This window comes from Drosophila takahashii, chromosome 3L, assembly GCF_030179915.1.
Source record: "Drosophila takahashii strain IR98-3 E-12201 chromosome 3L, DtakHiC1v2, whole genome shotgun sequence".
NCBI classification, from domain to species: Eukaryota; Metazoa; Arthropoda; class Insecta; order Diptera; family Drosophilidae; genus Drosophila; species Drosophila takahashii.
Genome location: NC_091680.1, coordinates 16,673,600 through 16,690,418, shown reverse-complemented (window position 1 = coordinate 16,690,418; position 16,819 = coordinate 16,673,600). Strand labels below are relative to the sequence as shown.

At 39.6% G+C, this 16,819-nt stretch overlaps 1 protein-coding gene and 1 long non-coding RNA gene across 2 annotated transcripts; both read left to right on the top strand.

Annotated features, from left to right (window-relative positions):
• Positions 1-800: 800 nt before the first annotated feature.
• On the top strand, positions 801-1,791 carry LOC138912930 (uncharacterized). The gene is made up of 3 exons (XR_011418503.1): positions 801-917; positions 1,037-1,268; positions 1,326-1,791. It is a non-coding gene; the product is annotated as an uncharacterized lncRNA (long non-coding RNA).
• Positions 1,792-13,513: 11,722 nt separating this feature from the next.
• LOC138912883 (uncharacterized) lies at positions 13,514-13,865 on the top strand. The gene is given in 3 exon segments (XM_070214497.1): positions 13,514-13,589; positions 13,592-13,633; positions 13,636-13,865. Coding segments are annotated over 3 exon segments (348 nt in total).
• The last annotated feature ends 2,954 nt before the right edge of the window (positions 13,866-16,819 follow it).

The window sequence follows — 16,819 nt, the reverse complement described above, 5'->3', positions numbered from 1 at the left end:
GTGGTTGGGTAGCTTGTCTGGGTGGAATGTACCCCCTTGTCAGACTTGTCTTTTTTTTGGGGGCCGTCGTCTTCCGAGCTGAACTGTTGACTGAATCGCTTTTCAAGTGTGTTTACTGTGGGCGCGTGTGCATCGGCGGCAGCCGATTCTGAATCAGAAACATCAACAAACAAATGCAGAAAAACACAATCAACGAGGCAAGAGCAAACAGTTTAAGCGCCCCTCGGAAGTCGTTATTAAGAATCTCACCCGCTCCATTTGACGGGATTCTGGATGAAAGCCCAAACCTCTAACCGAAAGTAATTTTGATTTGTCTGGCTGATATATATTTGCAATAAAGGGATGAAGAGCCAGTTATGTTTTCATTGATTGAATTCATAAAAAAATTGCTTTTGACGGAGGTTGACATCGACTGCTAAAAAAACTTCCCCATTTATTTGTCGTTCAATGCAATGTTTGATTTTCTAATTAAACTTTTGGAGTATTGGTGCATTGTCTGGAATAATTTAATTTTACCTGCCAAAAGCAGGAATAAAAATATATTTGGCAAATAGATATTTTAAAATTTGTTTAACTTTTTCAAATGCATTATTTAAAAAATAATACACGATTAATTTTACTAAGCATATCTACAAATTTTAAAATAAATCAAATATTTTTTAACAATCCTTATTTTTCAAAACAAAAAATATTAAAACTCGCGTTACCCATATTAAATAAAAGTTAAAGAAATTTATTTTTTATAAATTCTATATTTACCCTTAAGCGTGACTAAATTTTAAATTTTAATCGCATTCTGTAGCGAAATAACAAGTTAATAGAACATTTCCCTTCGTTTAGAGTCTTAAGAACATTAAGCAAATGGTTCATCCATCACATCCTCTTTTCGTTGGACGTGATTTGTTATTGTCTGCTTGGTTAGTTGAGTTTTGAAATTGGTTTGATTTACTCAACTGAATGGGGGGGTGGACATTTTCACTCCCCTCCCACGATCCCTCGTCCTGGTTTATTTTTTCGGTCCTCTGTCATTTCGAAGGAGTCTGTCTGGATGTGTGTGTGCCACTATTTTTCTCCGACACTGCCTGCTGGCGGGATTTCGTCTGGTCGACGACACCGTCACCAGAGTCAGAGCCACCATTACCATCAACGGATCGCATCGCCGTCGCCAAAGTCGGGGCTTCCAGACCCAGACGTGCGCCGCCGTTGTCGCCATTAACTGTCCCACCGACGCCGTCGGCGACGCCTCCACCACGTCTGTACCTCTATAAGTATATATCCAAACCTCCATCACCAGTTGTCGTCTCATCGATTTCCCCACTTTTCAGCCCCCTTCGCAGCGCTCGGCAACCCATTTCGATGTCGCCTTTGTTGGCTGCCAAAACACTGAAACAGCTTCGAAATCGTTATAAGTATGGCGAAAAAGAGAAAAAGTTTTGCGAAAAAATAAAGAACTCGAAATGTGCAAGGGGGGGGGGGGGGGGGGGGGGGGCTGTCCACAGGCAAACAAGCAAATATTATTACTAATTCATTTCGGTATACTCTCCGTTGCACCCTTTTTTTGTCAACACCCACAGTCCAACACTTTTCGCCTTATGTTCTAAACAATATTTTTTATTTCGCACTCTGGTGATTGTTTATTTTCACAAAAATTATAGAACTTAAGAGCATAACCGTTGATTATTATTAAATCGGGTATTATATAACATTAAAAATTAAAGATTTAATACCCTCGAAAAGCTCTAAAAAATGTTTATCCAGAATGTAATAAAAACAAAGTCCACTGTACTATATTAAAGATTTTATTAAAATTCTTTATATGAGTGATTCTTTGTGAAACGTATCGAGATTTTCTTCATGGCCTCAAAACGATATTTAATTTTTATGATACTATCACACCATTTAAAAAGGATTTTTAAAAAAGTTAAAGTATATATACTTCAATATTTATGTTCGGTAAAATCTTATAACATTCAAAATATTTTTTTCTGGATTTAAATTACTAGGAATATAAAAATTACAATACTATTAAAATTATATTTTATTTTACATTTTATTTAATGGGTATCCTTCAGGCCCCAACGCTTTCCGCCCATTTCGCGCGTTGTTTGCTTATCGTTAAATGTTTTCAGGTGCGCACTTAGTGATTTGTGCTGCGTGCCCGAGGCCTCCCCCCACCGAAAACTGAGCACCGAGTACTCATCAATGTCTGGGCCAGTCATAAGTAATTTATCAAGATACAAAATTGCAGTTGCCCGGCGACGCGTCTGCGTCGACGTCTGTCAATGCCAATCAGTGGCTGGCGATATGAGTGAATGATTCCGATTCCCGGCGTGAATGATATCCGAGGTATTTGTCAGGTGGCCGCGCACTCAAGTGATGCCAAATGTCAGCCGACGATTCGGGTGGTGCGATTGTGCCGGTGGTTCAGGTGGTGCAGGATTGCGTGCGAGATGGGGATGGGCAGTAATTGGCCAACTGCGATTCCTATCTATTACATATCTCGGCCTGAAGGTCGGGGCATATCGGGTTCGGTGTCAACTTAATCGAAGTCAAGGGGAAATGAATGTGGGAAGGTGTGACTTATGGACATCCTGTGATTTATTGGTTCTGCTTGCAATGTGATATATTTGGAAAAGTGAAAGCTGTCACTTACTTGGGTATGTAATCATCGATGTTTATCGTTTTGGGATTTCTCTTTGAAGCTCTTGTAATGTGACACGTTTCTTAAAGCTTAAAACATTTTCCAAGTCAATAGGTGTTTTTTTTAAGTGATAAGTATTTATTTTTAATTTATAAAACAGAAATCAAAAGTGTTCAATAAAGTTTCAATAAAGTTTATTCGAAATAATATCTTAAATATTTACATAATAATTGCCTTTTAAGTGACTTCCAATCCTTCAGTAAGACATCGTTTGCCGCATCTTTCCCTGTCAAACTCAATTAAAATTTGCTATTCAGAAGTTATTATCCTCAAGTGATTTCCTCGAGTCACACTTTCATCTGGGCCAACAAGTAATTTGAATACCGAAAACTCCCACATTCATATTCCAGTAATTCACAAAATCCACAATTCATGCTGCACAGACTCTTTTTCAACCCCTCTCTTTTCCTACATATTCCTGCACTGTTCCCACTCAATTACAATGCAAACTATCAGCAATAAAAGCAAATTTCCTTCACCCTGAAGCAGGATTTTCCGACACACACACACGCACACGCATTTTCCAATATGTGTGGGCACCAGAGAATTGTAATAATTTTTGTGTGTTTTATTTTGTATGTGGGTCATGTCCTTATGAAATATTCAAATGTCCTGAATTACGTATTTATGCCATTTCCACTCTTTTATTGTTCGGCCTTCCAGTCCCCAAGCAAATCCTTTGCCCTTAAAAAACACAAAAATCCAATTGTAAATGCGTTCAGTGCCTGCTTATGTGAGGGTGCGGGTGTGACGGTGTGTGTGCCTCCATTTCGTTATTGAAAATTGACCAAATATGTGTGTGAAAGCAGAAGACGGACGCATGCAAAGTGATTCCCCTTTTTTCGGTTTGGGGAAAATGGGTAAAGGGGAAATGGACTCGGATGAAGGCAACAAAGCGACAATGACAGCAACAAAAGCTGAGGCAATAAAACACACACGAGGGCATAAAAACAAATAAATTGGTAACATTTTCACAATACACACACCCACAAGCCCAATGGCAAACACACGCACAGACGGACATTGGTAAATCCGCAACGGAAGTTGTGCTTTTAAATCGATTTTGATTGATTTTTCTCACTGCGCCGGGAAATGCCTTTCGGGCAGACACACACACATATCACCGAGTTTTTCCCCCCTGTTTGTCAATGGCTGTAAAAATAAAATCAAATTGTAAATAATCGAGTCGCAATCGTCGCCTGTTTGTAAATATATATCATCATATATTTTTGCTTTTACCCTTTGGCAATGTTACACTCAGAAAGAAAAACAAAAATGAAAGCTTTAGAAGTTCATCACGAAGACAAGATACCCTTGCAAATAAAATTATAAGCAACTGAGAAAAACATTTGTAAAAAATAACTAAAAGTGCAGAAAATATTCGAAAAAAAAATGAAAAGAAAAGTACAAAGTTTCCTTATTTTAAACGGTATCATGAATATATCGTATACTCGAAGCTCAACAGCAAGCTCTTAACCAAATGCCATCCTCTTCATATTTGCACTAAAATTATTTTATTTAACCTTTTTATTCCCCACTCAATATATTCCCTTGCCGCCACGTTCCTTTTAGAATGCAGTTCTGGAAACCTTTCGTTCTGTTTAACGTTATTTATTTATATTTATTGAATGTGTATCGCTTTATTTCAATATCATAAAAAACTTTACACCATCCTGGGTGGAGAAAAGAACCAAACTAAAAGCCCGCACTTACATTTTTAATACAAAATCAATAAATATAAAAATATATAAGCGAGTGGAAAAAATCATAAATGGCTGTGTGTGCGCTTGCCAGTTCACACAAAAGCATAACTATTTGTGTGTATGAGTGGGAAAAGAATTTTTTTTATGATGCTGCGGACTCATAAAAAGCGCATAAAGTGGCCTTAAGATGGCATAAAAAACGCACTCGCAAGTGCCAACACAGTGGAGGGCGCGAAAAGGGGCTGCAGTGGGGCGGGGATGCGGCAGGAGGGTCAGGAAATACCATCTATGGTCCAAGCTAGAGAGCATATGTCTGGGGAATATCCACAAAGGCGGAGGAATACAATAGCATATGTCCCGCAAGTAAGCAGAAAAATATAACCACGAATAGTTAAGGATAAGAAAAGAATATAAGGACGTTTAAAGAATTTTAATAGAACAGGAAAGCACCTTGGGGATCCATAAATCGTTTAGGTAATTAAAACTTAATCTAATTTCTTGGACCCACTGACTCAAGTTTAACGAAATGCCTCAGTAACTTTTGTTACAGCTATATAATAAAATTTAAACAACTTTTCTAAATTAAAAGTGTCCAAATAAAAATAGGAAATGTTTAGTACAAAATTCATTTAGCAATACCTAAGAAGTCTGAAATTTTGTCTACCCAGCTAAAATCTTCAAGGGGTGGTCATCCTTACTATTTCATCATCACTCCACCCAATAAAGTTCCCAACATTTTTATACCCTTGTAGAGGGTATTATAATTTCAGTCAGATGTTTGCAACGCAGTGAAGGAGACGTTTCCGACCACATAAAGTATATATATTCTTGATCAGCACCAATAGCCGAGTCTATCTAGCCATGTCCGTCTGTCCGTCTGTCCGTCTGTCCGTTTCTATGCGAACTAGTCTCTCAGTTTTAAAGCTATCGCGATGAAACTTTCCCGAAGGTCTTCTTTCTATTGCAGGTAGTACATATGTCGGAGCCAGCCGGATCGGACCACTATATCTTAAGGCTCCCAAACAAATATAAGAAAATTCATTGTAACTTTGTAGGAAGTAGGCGTTTTGATTCTTGACTACTTAAAAACAAAATTGAAATAAATCGAAACGCTGAATCTGGAATCCCTGGAACTGCACCGAGTGAGTATTCTTTTATCTACAAGGGTATATAAGCTTCGGCTGGCCGAAGGTAGCTTCCTTTCTTGTTCAATATTAATTAAGTCATTTCCTTTCAAATCGTCTGATAAAGTTTGCGCTTCCTTGCATTGTTTGCCACTTTATAAGGACAAGAACGCCCAGACCACCAGCGTTCTGGGTAAGGTTTTTGGTGAAACTTTTTGGGTAGTAAATTACCATTTCCACTGGCCCATTAATAGTTCGAATATTTAACCCCTTTGTGTGCTTTCTGCCCCAACACAGCCCCTTTTGCCCACCACCACCATCACGAAGAACATAAGTCAGCATTCAAAGCACTCAATAATCACACGTACACTCGAATTTACATATCTACATCAGACATCGTCAGGTCGTAATTAAAATATCACGCCCAGGCAAACAAAGGGTCTCGGCGAGGAGGGGGATGGGTTTTCTTGCCGCCAGTCAAACAAATAATCTTTAAAACCGATTTTTGTTTTTAATAAAAAGGTCTTTACAAATATTTTAAGCCGCTCATCATTGCCTTCTGCCGCTCCTCTCGATGGCAACCTTTTTTCAAGCCATTTTCCCCAACCCCCAAACAAATGCCACTCGACGCCCAGCTCCTTGTGCATTAAATCAAAGAAGCGTAGCCAGCACGTGTCTGAAATATGCATTAACACACCACCATCACCATCGCAATCAGATGTGGAACCAGCATCCCATCACCCACTCTATGTTATGCCGAATCCCATGCCACAAACAGATCACACCGACTTTTGCCGGTGTTCCGGGGGTTGGAGGCCCAGCCACCGGGAATGAAATCATTTTTAATATTAATTGCTGCAATCGAGTGACCATGACAACAGCGAGAGCAACCCTCAAGGATCTTGGGCACCGGCAACTGCGCACCCAGAAATAAAACAGAAAACATAAACCAGAAGCAGAAACATCCAGCCAAGTGGTTGGAGCAGAAGCGTCTTTCTTCAACCACCCGTGACAAGTCGCTGGCGGATGTGGCAATTGAATTTGGTACTGCCATTCTGGCAACTGTCCGTTAAATAAAACCCCAGACAATATTTGTTTGTCGCTTAGGGGAGGTCCTTTTGGTCCAGACTGGGCCTGACAGCTAAATGAACCACTGGGCAAGTTCGATTTGTGATTGCCGGCAGATTAATGGACTTTGTAATGGAATCTGAAAAGGCTCATCTGGGTATAGGTATGAAAAAAGAGTCAACCAATTTAGTATGTACGGTTATAGAGGTTTTGTTTCACACTTTCCCTTTGATCTCTTTTGTCATTGGGTGTGTTGTATTTTATTGAAACCATTTTTACATATCGGTCTTCTTAGTCAATTATTTAAAATAATAAAATAAGTTTAAAAAATTTTAATATTTTAGAGCTATTTGTTAAGGCAGCGAGGTCTCACACAACCCCTGGACTTAAAATCAAGTCACTGAATCTGATAGCCTGGTACTTTGCAGGGGTAAAAGCTCATCTTTGCCTTTTTGCTCTCGTAACTTGAGTTTCTTGCCCCGTGGGCAGCTCTTCCCCTAAGACTTTATCCGCTAAACGATTTTCTTGGGATCCTCTTTGGGTCGAGGTGCTCTGCTCGGGCACTTGTTCTGAAGCACATTGCCACATCCACCACCCTGCATACACCATCCGCAAACCAACTCAGAACCCTTTTTGTAGACCCCATCCCCATTCCCAACTCCCCAGTTCAGGCACAAATAAACGATAAAAGCACAGTCGTTTGCCAACAACAGTAACAATCAGTAGCGAGAGGATGCCACCCACTCAATCCACATGAAGTAGAGCCCTTACACTTGAAACATTTAACAGTCTTTAAGAGATTCATTTATTTTTTCTAATAATTGCTCAGTGTTAGTGCTAAAATATTTAAATTAATAACAATATTATACTTTTTAAAAGCTAATCTTAATTGGAAGTTATTTTGATTTAAAAGCACCATATTTTAACGACCAAACATAAACTTCATCCTACAATTTTCCGAGTGTATTTTACCCATCCACCTAAAATGAACCGGCAACTCAAACTCACAATCCGGAATCTAGGAACGTATGGCGCTCCGACCCACTCGCCCACTCGCTGTTGTTCCGTCGCACTCGCTCGCCAGCTGTTCGTTCGTTGTTTCGTTCGCCGTTCGGTTCGCCCGCTCGTTGGTTGCGTTCGACAAACGCGGGAGTCGACTGGGCGCTCAGAATTTCCAGGAAGCGAGACTTCGGAAAAATGCCATTATGGAAAACCCGCTCGAGAGAGAGAGAGCCAGCTTAGGGGAGGTGGAGAAAGCGGAGAGAAAGCGAGAGCTAAAGTTGAAAGTTAAATTGAATTGAGGTGGGCCAAGTGTGGCCTGAAGGGTAGAAGGTATAGCTACAGGGTAGCGTATAGGGTTGAAGGCCCCTGGGGTCCCTTCGGGTGGTTTGTAACTGGCGAGAGGTGGCGGGAATGAATTTGTTGGGCCATCAAAATGACTTTCAGCATGTGGAAGCCGCTGCTTAGCATGTTTCCTGACAGGCCACGTGCGGCTAGAGGGAAAGAGACAGCCGCAGATAGAGACAGGTATAGTCGGCGAGTGAGACGGCTAACGAGAAAGGTCCTTTCCCGTCTCGTTCGCTCGCTACTGTGGGGCTCTGTGAAAATGAGGCGCAAATTTTGTGGCCGAGCAAACAGAACAGGAATAAAGGCAAAAAGGTTCAACAAATGGTTGCCAACCAAAACCGAAACCCCCGAAAAATAACAGACCATCCCACACACTATTTAGTAATGATATGAGGGCAGTAGAGGTGTGGTTACTGGTTAGTGTTATGTGGTATATTTAGAAGGGTTTTTGTTCGAGCTTTTATTTCTAAAGTAATTGCTAAATTAAATTATAAATGATAGCGAATACACACAAATATTTATTATGATACAAAATATAATTTTATAACGCTTATAAGCTAGAATTTAAAAAAAATAATTTTAAAATTCCACTAAAGAAGTTCAAATCTCCATTTATGCCTCAGCAAACGTAACGTTTATATTCAAATCTCCACTCAATTTAAACATTTTCCCATCTGTTACGGCTCTGTTAACATAATTTTCCCCTGGGCTTCTGTAATTTCTTGGTGGTTTGTGGACTTAACCGGGTATCGGGTATCTCCTAGTCCAGCTCTTTCGACTGGGCTCCCAGCAAAGAGCAGCAAGGGAAAGCCGTAAAGCGCAAATATACGCTCACACATTGCTTTTCCATTTTCATCCCCTTTTCGAACTGGCTATCTCCCTCTCACACTTTGGGATGCTTGAAAATTATGTCAACGAGTTCTGTTGATTTTCCTTATTTCGTTTGGCTTTTATTTCTGCCCACCTTCTCTTCCGCCCATTTCCCATTTTTTCCTTTTTGTTGTTTACCAGCTCGGCTTTTCCCCATTTTCCTCGACCATAGGACCGGCGCTGGTTAATTACATTTTACAAAATTTGCTGTCAAGCAGTTAAGTTGGGTTAAGTCGAGCAAATGTCGACTGCGGCAGAACGACATTTTCTGCTTTCCCTGCTGTTGGTAATTTAATATTCGATTTTCGTAATTTTTATGCGCTGACCTTTTTGCAATTGTGGAATTTTCCTTTTTAATTATTTATGTGCGGTTGTTCGGTTTAGGGCTGGGGGCCTTTTGGGGGGCGTGTCATCGTTTTTGTGTCCTCCGTTCTGTTCTGCATCCGCAGATTAAAAGGAAAATCGTTTTGTATTTAATTATGCAGTCAGGTGATGGTAATTGGGGATTGTAATTCGGAATGTTCTCTGTCCGAGAGTGGGCGGCAATGTTTGCATAATGTTTACACGTTCTGCGAGTGGGTGGGTTGGGAATCTCTGTTGACCATTTCATAGAGTAGCCCCCGAATATACATATGTACCTTTTATGTACGCCGACTGGTACATAAGTAAATCCCACATTTTGGTTAACTTTCCGTGTGTTTGGTGAGTGGAGAATTCAGCAAAAATATTTTTAAAAGCTCAAGTCAGAACGGGCAAACACAGACGGAGCAAAAAATTGCATGCCGCCCAGGGACAGGGACAAAGTGAGTGGAAGGATGGCGCAGGATGGGAAGGAAGGACATGAAATAAGCACATGATTCTTTGACACTCTAGCTATTTACAATTATAACTTGTATAAAACAGTTAGAAATTTAGTTGATAAATCACTATGGACGGCAGTCCATGTAGTGACGAAGCGCACCAGGAGAGTGTGCGAAGGCGACTACTATATATACACGAAGAAATGAAAATCTACTGTGATGGTCCGATCATAATGAATGATACACCTATCGAAAGGTATTGCGAAAACTAACAGGATTGCATACCAAGACTCTAAGAAAATTAATTGGCTTGGGAGAGAGAGCGGTGAAAGTGAAAAAGTGAAAATTTCGAAATTTGGAGCTGTTGGGGCCGGTGGGGATAAATGCCCCCTCGAAATGTTTTAGTTGTATTCCTTTTGAAAATACCCGTCGAATGAGGGGTCATTTGTCAAAATCCGACGCTCCGTTCAAAAGTTATAGCCAAAATAAGATTTTCTTCTTCTTCCCAAAATGAAAATTTAATTCTGTTTGTCCACTTGTCCAAAATATGTTTTTTAAGTTCTGAAAATTTGATATGACGTTCATCACATCGATATAAAAAACTTTTGTTCTACCACTTTTGGAAAAACTCGCTAGTTTAGCGGGAAAACAGCTATAAGTAGCTAAAATTCGGAAAACCGTAACTTCTATACTACTAAAGCTACAGGCTTGTGCTGCATCTCGTTTGAAAGGTATTTTTAAATGCTATAAACGCCTTCTATATGCAATTTGTGTAAATGTAATACTTAAAAAAATATGAACAAAAGACAATTTTTTAAAACTTTTTTTTTAGCTTTTTTTTATTTTTCTCAAAAACGGCTCTAACGATTTTCTTTAAAACCTTAAACTGTATAGCCCTTGAGATTCCTTAAATTTTGGTATATAACACATTACTGTAAAAAGTCACGTTTAAAAGTTATTTTTATTCGAAAATGGCCACTTTTGCCAGCTCGAACAACTAAAGCTTCCTGAGTATTGAATTTTGTGTGAGGGTATCCGAACTGTATCTTAGGGTCATGGGATCAGTAAATTTGCACTTAAGAGTTCCATATAGGAATCTTTTGTTCTACGACATTTGGAAAAAGCCGCTACTTTAGCGGGAAAAAGCTAAAAATAGCTAAATTTCGTTAGTTTGTAAGTTCTACACTACTAAAGGTACAGACATGTGCTATACCTCGATTAAAAGGTATTTTGAAATACTTCAACGCCTTTTTAACTTAATTTGTTAAAATACAATAGTTTAAAAATTATGTTTGACCAATTTAAATTTAAATGTATATATTAGCTCCTATGAGAGCAAATGTAAACAAACAAAAACTTCTGATATCAAATAAAAACACCTCTTAACGAGGTAAAAAACTAGTGACGACCGCACCTTCAACATACAAAAGTTCTGATATCAACATTTGTGACGAAAAATTATTACACTCGTCATTAAATTGACTTTCTAATCTTTTCTCATTCGTCACGCTGCAATAGAAATGCCTGTAAAGGGAAAAAGGCTGGAATAGTTTGCTAGGGCGGGCCGAATGAGAAAAGATTAAAAAGTCTATTTAATGACGAGTGTAATAATTTTTCGTCACAAATGTTGATATCAGAACTTTTGTATGTTGAAGGTGCGGTCGTCACTAGTTTTTTACCTCGTTAAGAGGTGTTTTTATTTGATAAGTAATAAAAGAACTTTATAAAAAATTATTTAAATTTAATTTTTTTTTAATAATAAATAGGGATAAAAGGAATTTTCATTACCTTAACTAAAATATAAATAAACAAGAAAGGAAGCTACCTTTGGCCAGCCGAAGCTTATATACCCTTGTAGATAAAGTAATGCTCACTCGGTGCAGTTCCAGGGATTCCAGATTCAGCGTTTATATATTTTAGACTCGGCTATTGGTGCTGATCAAGAATATATATACTTTATGCGGTCGGAAACGTCTCCTTCACTGCGTTGCAAACATCTGACTGAAATTATAATACCCTCTACAAGGGTATAATGATAATAAGAGTGTAAGCTTTTTAGAATTTATTTAAAAATAACTAATAACAAAGACAAAATATTTCTAAAATATTACATAAAAATAATTAGATATGATAATAATTCCACAGGATCCCCTTTTAGGGTATAAAGAGCACCTCTTGCCAACGCAAAAGACAAGCCAGCAAAAAAGGAAAATTGTGGCGCAAAATGTTACGCTTGCATCGAAATGGAGGAGAAAATGTGGAAATGTTCGGGGGCCGAGGAAAGCTGAGGATTGGGGTTTTCGCAAGGGCAGAGGAGAGGAGAAGGGGGAGAGGAGCCGGGGGAGAGCGAACATGTTGGCTCCTACAATGACAGCAGCCTGCAACAGCCGGCGAAGGACGTTGGGTGGCCGAAAGGAGGGTGGGAAAAGGCATTAAGCTGCGCCCACACGAACACACACACACACATATAACGAGGGGCATTATAGAAGGCGAAGGATGCGCTTTCCATGGAATACCCACACACACACAAAAACAGGTCGACATACTTTCGCACAGCAGAAGAAGAAGATGGAAAACTTGGCGCGACTTTCGACTACGTGAAGCTGGGAGCTCCAAAAGCGAAGAAAAACTCACACACATTCACGAGCATAAAGGACATATATCCCCAGCACACTCACACACACAAGCGGAGAGGAAAAATGGCAACATAACTGTAGTGAAAATGTCAAGAGAGAAAAGATATTAAAACGTATTTGACTTCTGTGAGTTTTGGATGAAACGACGGTGGGGGCAGGGGGGTTTTGCGTGGCACAATGAAAAATATATAAAGAAGCCGCCACTCACACAGGCACATCCGCCCGCACACACACACTCACACACACACCGAATGCGAGCTTATGACAAAAATAATAAAAATGGCTCAAGAAAAGAAAATGGCAAAAACGAACTGAAATAAAAAAGCAGCACGGAAAAAAATAGGAAAAAAGTAAAAAAGCAAGAGAGAAAATACAAGTATAAAAATGAATTTTAGATGACAGGCAAAGCAGCTTGCTAGAGGGAGGAAAATGGGGGGCTGGGGGTTGGGTAAGGTTTGTCTTTGCAGTTAAGCAGACAAGTAAATGTTGTCCTTGTTGTTGTTTCCCTACACCACCCACATCCCCTGCTTCAAAGGGGGCGTGGCAGGAAAAAAGAAAACCAGAGGAGGAAAAATTGTGGAAAAGTTTTATGGGCAACAGCAGCAAAAATTGCAATATAGCCAAGGAGAAAGAGGGGGCTGCGCTCTTGATGGCTGTGGAGAAGAGGATGCGGCAGTGACAAGGATAAAACATCAGAGATGGGATGAGAAAAGAAGCAGAGATGAAGAACTGAAAAAGGAAAAATGGATGGGAAACCAATTTAAAGAGGAAACTGCTCTATAAGAAATGTGAAAATAATTTGGGAAATAGTTTAGTAATATAATATTTTGGGCCACACTAAAAACTATGGTTTAATATTTATATATCATAAATAGAACCCAATTAAATTATTGTTTTTATATAATAGTATCGTTAAAAATGAAATAATAGGTAAACAGAACTTTTCCACTTCCTGTCAAATACTTTCCCAACAAAAACTTTTTCCTAATTCGCTATAATATTTCACCAGACAAGTTCCCAAAGGAACAAACTGTCAGCATATGTTCCATGGGGTTTAGAGAATACCCCAAAGATGAAGCCACAAAGCCCCAAAACGAAAACAGAATAAGGGCGAGAGACAAGGCATAAAAAATAAATGAATAACATAAAAATAAATCATACGCCCCATCGGCCACCCAGTAAAAAGTAAGCCAATACCGTAACCATTACCCTCGCTGCAAAATCACACTCCCCCAGCCCAATAAATGTTTCTCCCCCGATTTTCATGGCGCTAATAAATGCTTATCGAAGACGCATAAAGCGAGTAAATTCGCAGCCATTAAACGAGCATAAAACTCGATGCCGGGCCGAAACGAAATTGTGGGGCCGACAAATCAAAGTACAAGCCTCATGAAATAAAACCAGGCAACAATGAAACCCAAAGCGGCTCCCAAGCGATTTCGATGCGGGCATTCGTCGGTCGGACCAAGGAATTGGCCACCCACAAACTCAAAACCCAAGCCCCGGGAGAACCTTCCTTTAACCACCACCCTCGTCACCCACACCCCCGGCACCCCCTTTCCAGCCGCCCTTCTCCGCGCCGACACTCGCTATATAACCATCTTACCCAACGTTGACAGCATACAAAGTAACTTAAATCGAAACAATAAAGCGGCAACTTTGTTCCAAGAAAAAATGCAAAAGAAAGCAAAATGAACACAGAAAAAAAACGTGGAAGAAAGTTGAAAAAGGAACGAGTAGAAGTGTGACAACATGAACAACACGAAGTCGCAAGTACTCTTTTAATTCTAGATTTTGAATTTTCTTAAAAATATTGAATAATAAATAGCTCAACTTTCACGTTGAATGCCAAAAATTTCTTCTTTCTGTACAAAAATAAATGTATTTGGTTTCAAAGGTATGTTTAATTTAATCTTAAACTTTCAAAAAATTTTACTTTTAAAATTAAGAGTTAAGAGACCTGTAATTTTTCTTTTAAATGCCTAAATAGTTCGTATATAGTTGTGTAGACTGTAATTTTAAAGGAAATCAATTACATATCATGGGAAGTATAAAAACCTTATAGTTTAGGGTATTCGAAAAACCATAAAACATCACTATTTAAACTTCCGATCGAAATTCCCATACCAAGCGTGGGTATTATTACAAAAAACGTAAGAAAAGTCGTGAAGGAAAGTTCCCAAAGAAATTGAACTGGAGAGCGGGGACGACGAGGGGAAAGGGCAAAAAAGAAATGTAGAAAAGCGCAAATAAATGAATGAATAAAAGCGCCAAGGATAGCGAGGATACCATACAGGCAAAGGACTCGTTGGGGGCAGAATGGAGGAAAAGGAACAGAGTTCCACAAAGAAATTACAAAATGTATGCAACAAAAAAATAAAAAAGCGGTGAAAAGGGGGAAAATGGGGATGGGGAGTGGCAGCAATGCTGGAAAATATTAATAAATCCTCGCTGCTGTGGGACATGAATACCTCCCTCCCCTTCCCTCTTCCCTCTTTCCCATTTTTACCGCCGTACAACGCGGCGTATGAGCAATACATGGCAAGAGACATCACTGCTACCAGTTACCAATTTAAAAAGGGAGCGATCGGTTCAAAAGCAGAACAAGAAAGACATACATAATTTTAATATGAATCAAAATAAAATTCATCGAAGTAATTTTTAAGCATCGAAATTTAACAGATTTAAAAGATTGCGTCTAAAATGACTAGACTTGGCTAAAATGAGGCTGGTTTTCAAATAAAATTATAATAAATTCCAAATCAATTGGCAAAATGACAGAAAAAAGAAGATATTTCTAAAACTACAAGCATGTTTTATTTAATTTTAAGTTTCAATTCGTTAAAAAAAATACACAAAAATAAAACGATATTAATGTTGTTTATTATTTTCTAACTTAACCTAACTTAATTTAACTTTACCTATTGTTAGTTACGTTTTTCCTATTACTTACAATTTTAAATAACATTTTCCAATAGTCCTAATTTTCAAATAATTTAATTTTTGCCCATTACATTTGCCGAATATTTATTATCCCTGATTTGTAATAAATTGTGGTTACTGCCTAGTCTTTGTAGTTTACAATCAATTTATTGAGATGTCCATATCCCCCAATTGCTCTCAACTAATCATCCGCTTGTCCGCCCCTTCACACGCCGCCCACATACCGCAACGCCCACCGCGCCACACCCTCTTTTAACCCACAACGACCCTTTGGAAACCGCAGCTTCCCGGACGGAGTTGCCACTCGAGCGACCACTAATCATAACGATAACACCTAATCAACCGCAACTCGGCGGGCCATCCAGCGATTCGGAATTCGTAATCCGGACGGAATCCGGAATCCCAATCGAAATCCGTAACCGAATCCCGGAGCCACCCACTCCGACGCCCACAAATCGAAACCGAAAAAGGTTTCGGGCTAAATTAAATGAAACGTTGATAAGGCGCAAAAGGGCGCACTAAACGATTAAATCGACTGAGCGAGCAAATGAGAGAGTGGCTTTCTCTGCCGCCCGACCGCCACCCCCTCTGGAGGTCGCCCACTGGGCGCGGGCATTCCACCCACTCCCCACTACCCTTCCACCCCGCCCAACTGCCACTGACAACTGACCCGTGGGCCTGACGGAGGGCGGACGTGCCCGACTGACTTTCGGCACAAGTGCGCAGCGATGGCGAAAAGTGAATTTTCCGCTCAGCGCTCGCTTGGCTTTCCGCCTGTGGGTCAGGGGTTAGCGGGCCGCGGGTGAGCCGGAAAATTGCCAGCTGAATAATTTCCAGAGCCGACTGCAACCGGGAGAAATGTTTTTCGGGAGAACACGCAAGGCGAGCATAACGAAAAGATAGGGGTTTTCGAATAGAATGTACTCTGCGCTTGAGTTTATTAACGAAATGTACTTTTCTTACGAAGAAAAAGTATACCAATATATTTTTATTTATTTATTTTTAATAACTTTAAGAGTTTTTATAGAACTAAAACTTACAGAGGATCTTATAATAATATCTGCGAGGGCCTTCGATTATACAAGTTTTGTGATATATTAATATTTATCAACTTTATTTGAATTTCAATATGAAAGTTGAAGAAAATAATTATATTCCGTTTATTTTACTGTTGATATTTGAACAAATATTTTAAAAATCCGACGTTCACTTCTTTAGTTAAATATTTGCCAAACTCTTGAACCATAAATACTTATAAAGATGTATTTCCTATCCCACTTTAAACAACATATTCGATTCGATCATACCCCATGGGTTCCGCGACTCCTCACAGTTGGGTGGTTTGTTCGGGTTCGTCTCAGTTCGGTTCGCCTCGGCTTTTATCTCGCTTGGCGGCTCGGTTCGATTGTTCGACTGGGTTCGCACGGACACAATGCTACTAAATATATATATCCAGAGTTTCACGTGCCATTGCGCATGTGGGAATGCCGCGGGGTTTCTGGTCTTGCACTTTTCCCCGGACTCCCAATCGTTGCTTTGATAATTCTGAGCGCCTGGTCCATCGGCAGCGTGTTGCGTTCGTGTGTGACGTTCTGTGCGGACCTCGGACCGATTAAGTCGGGCTCTG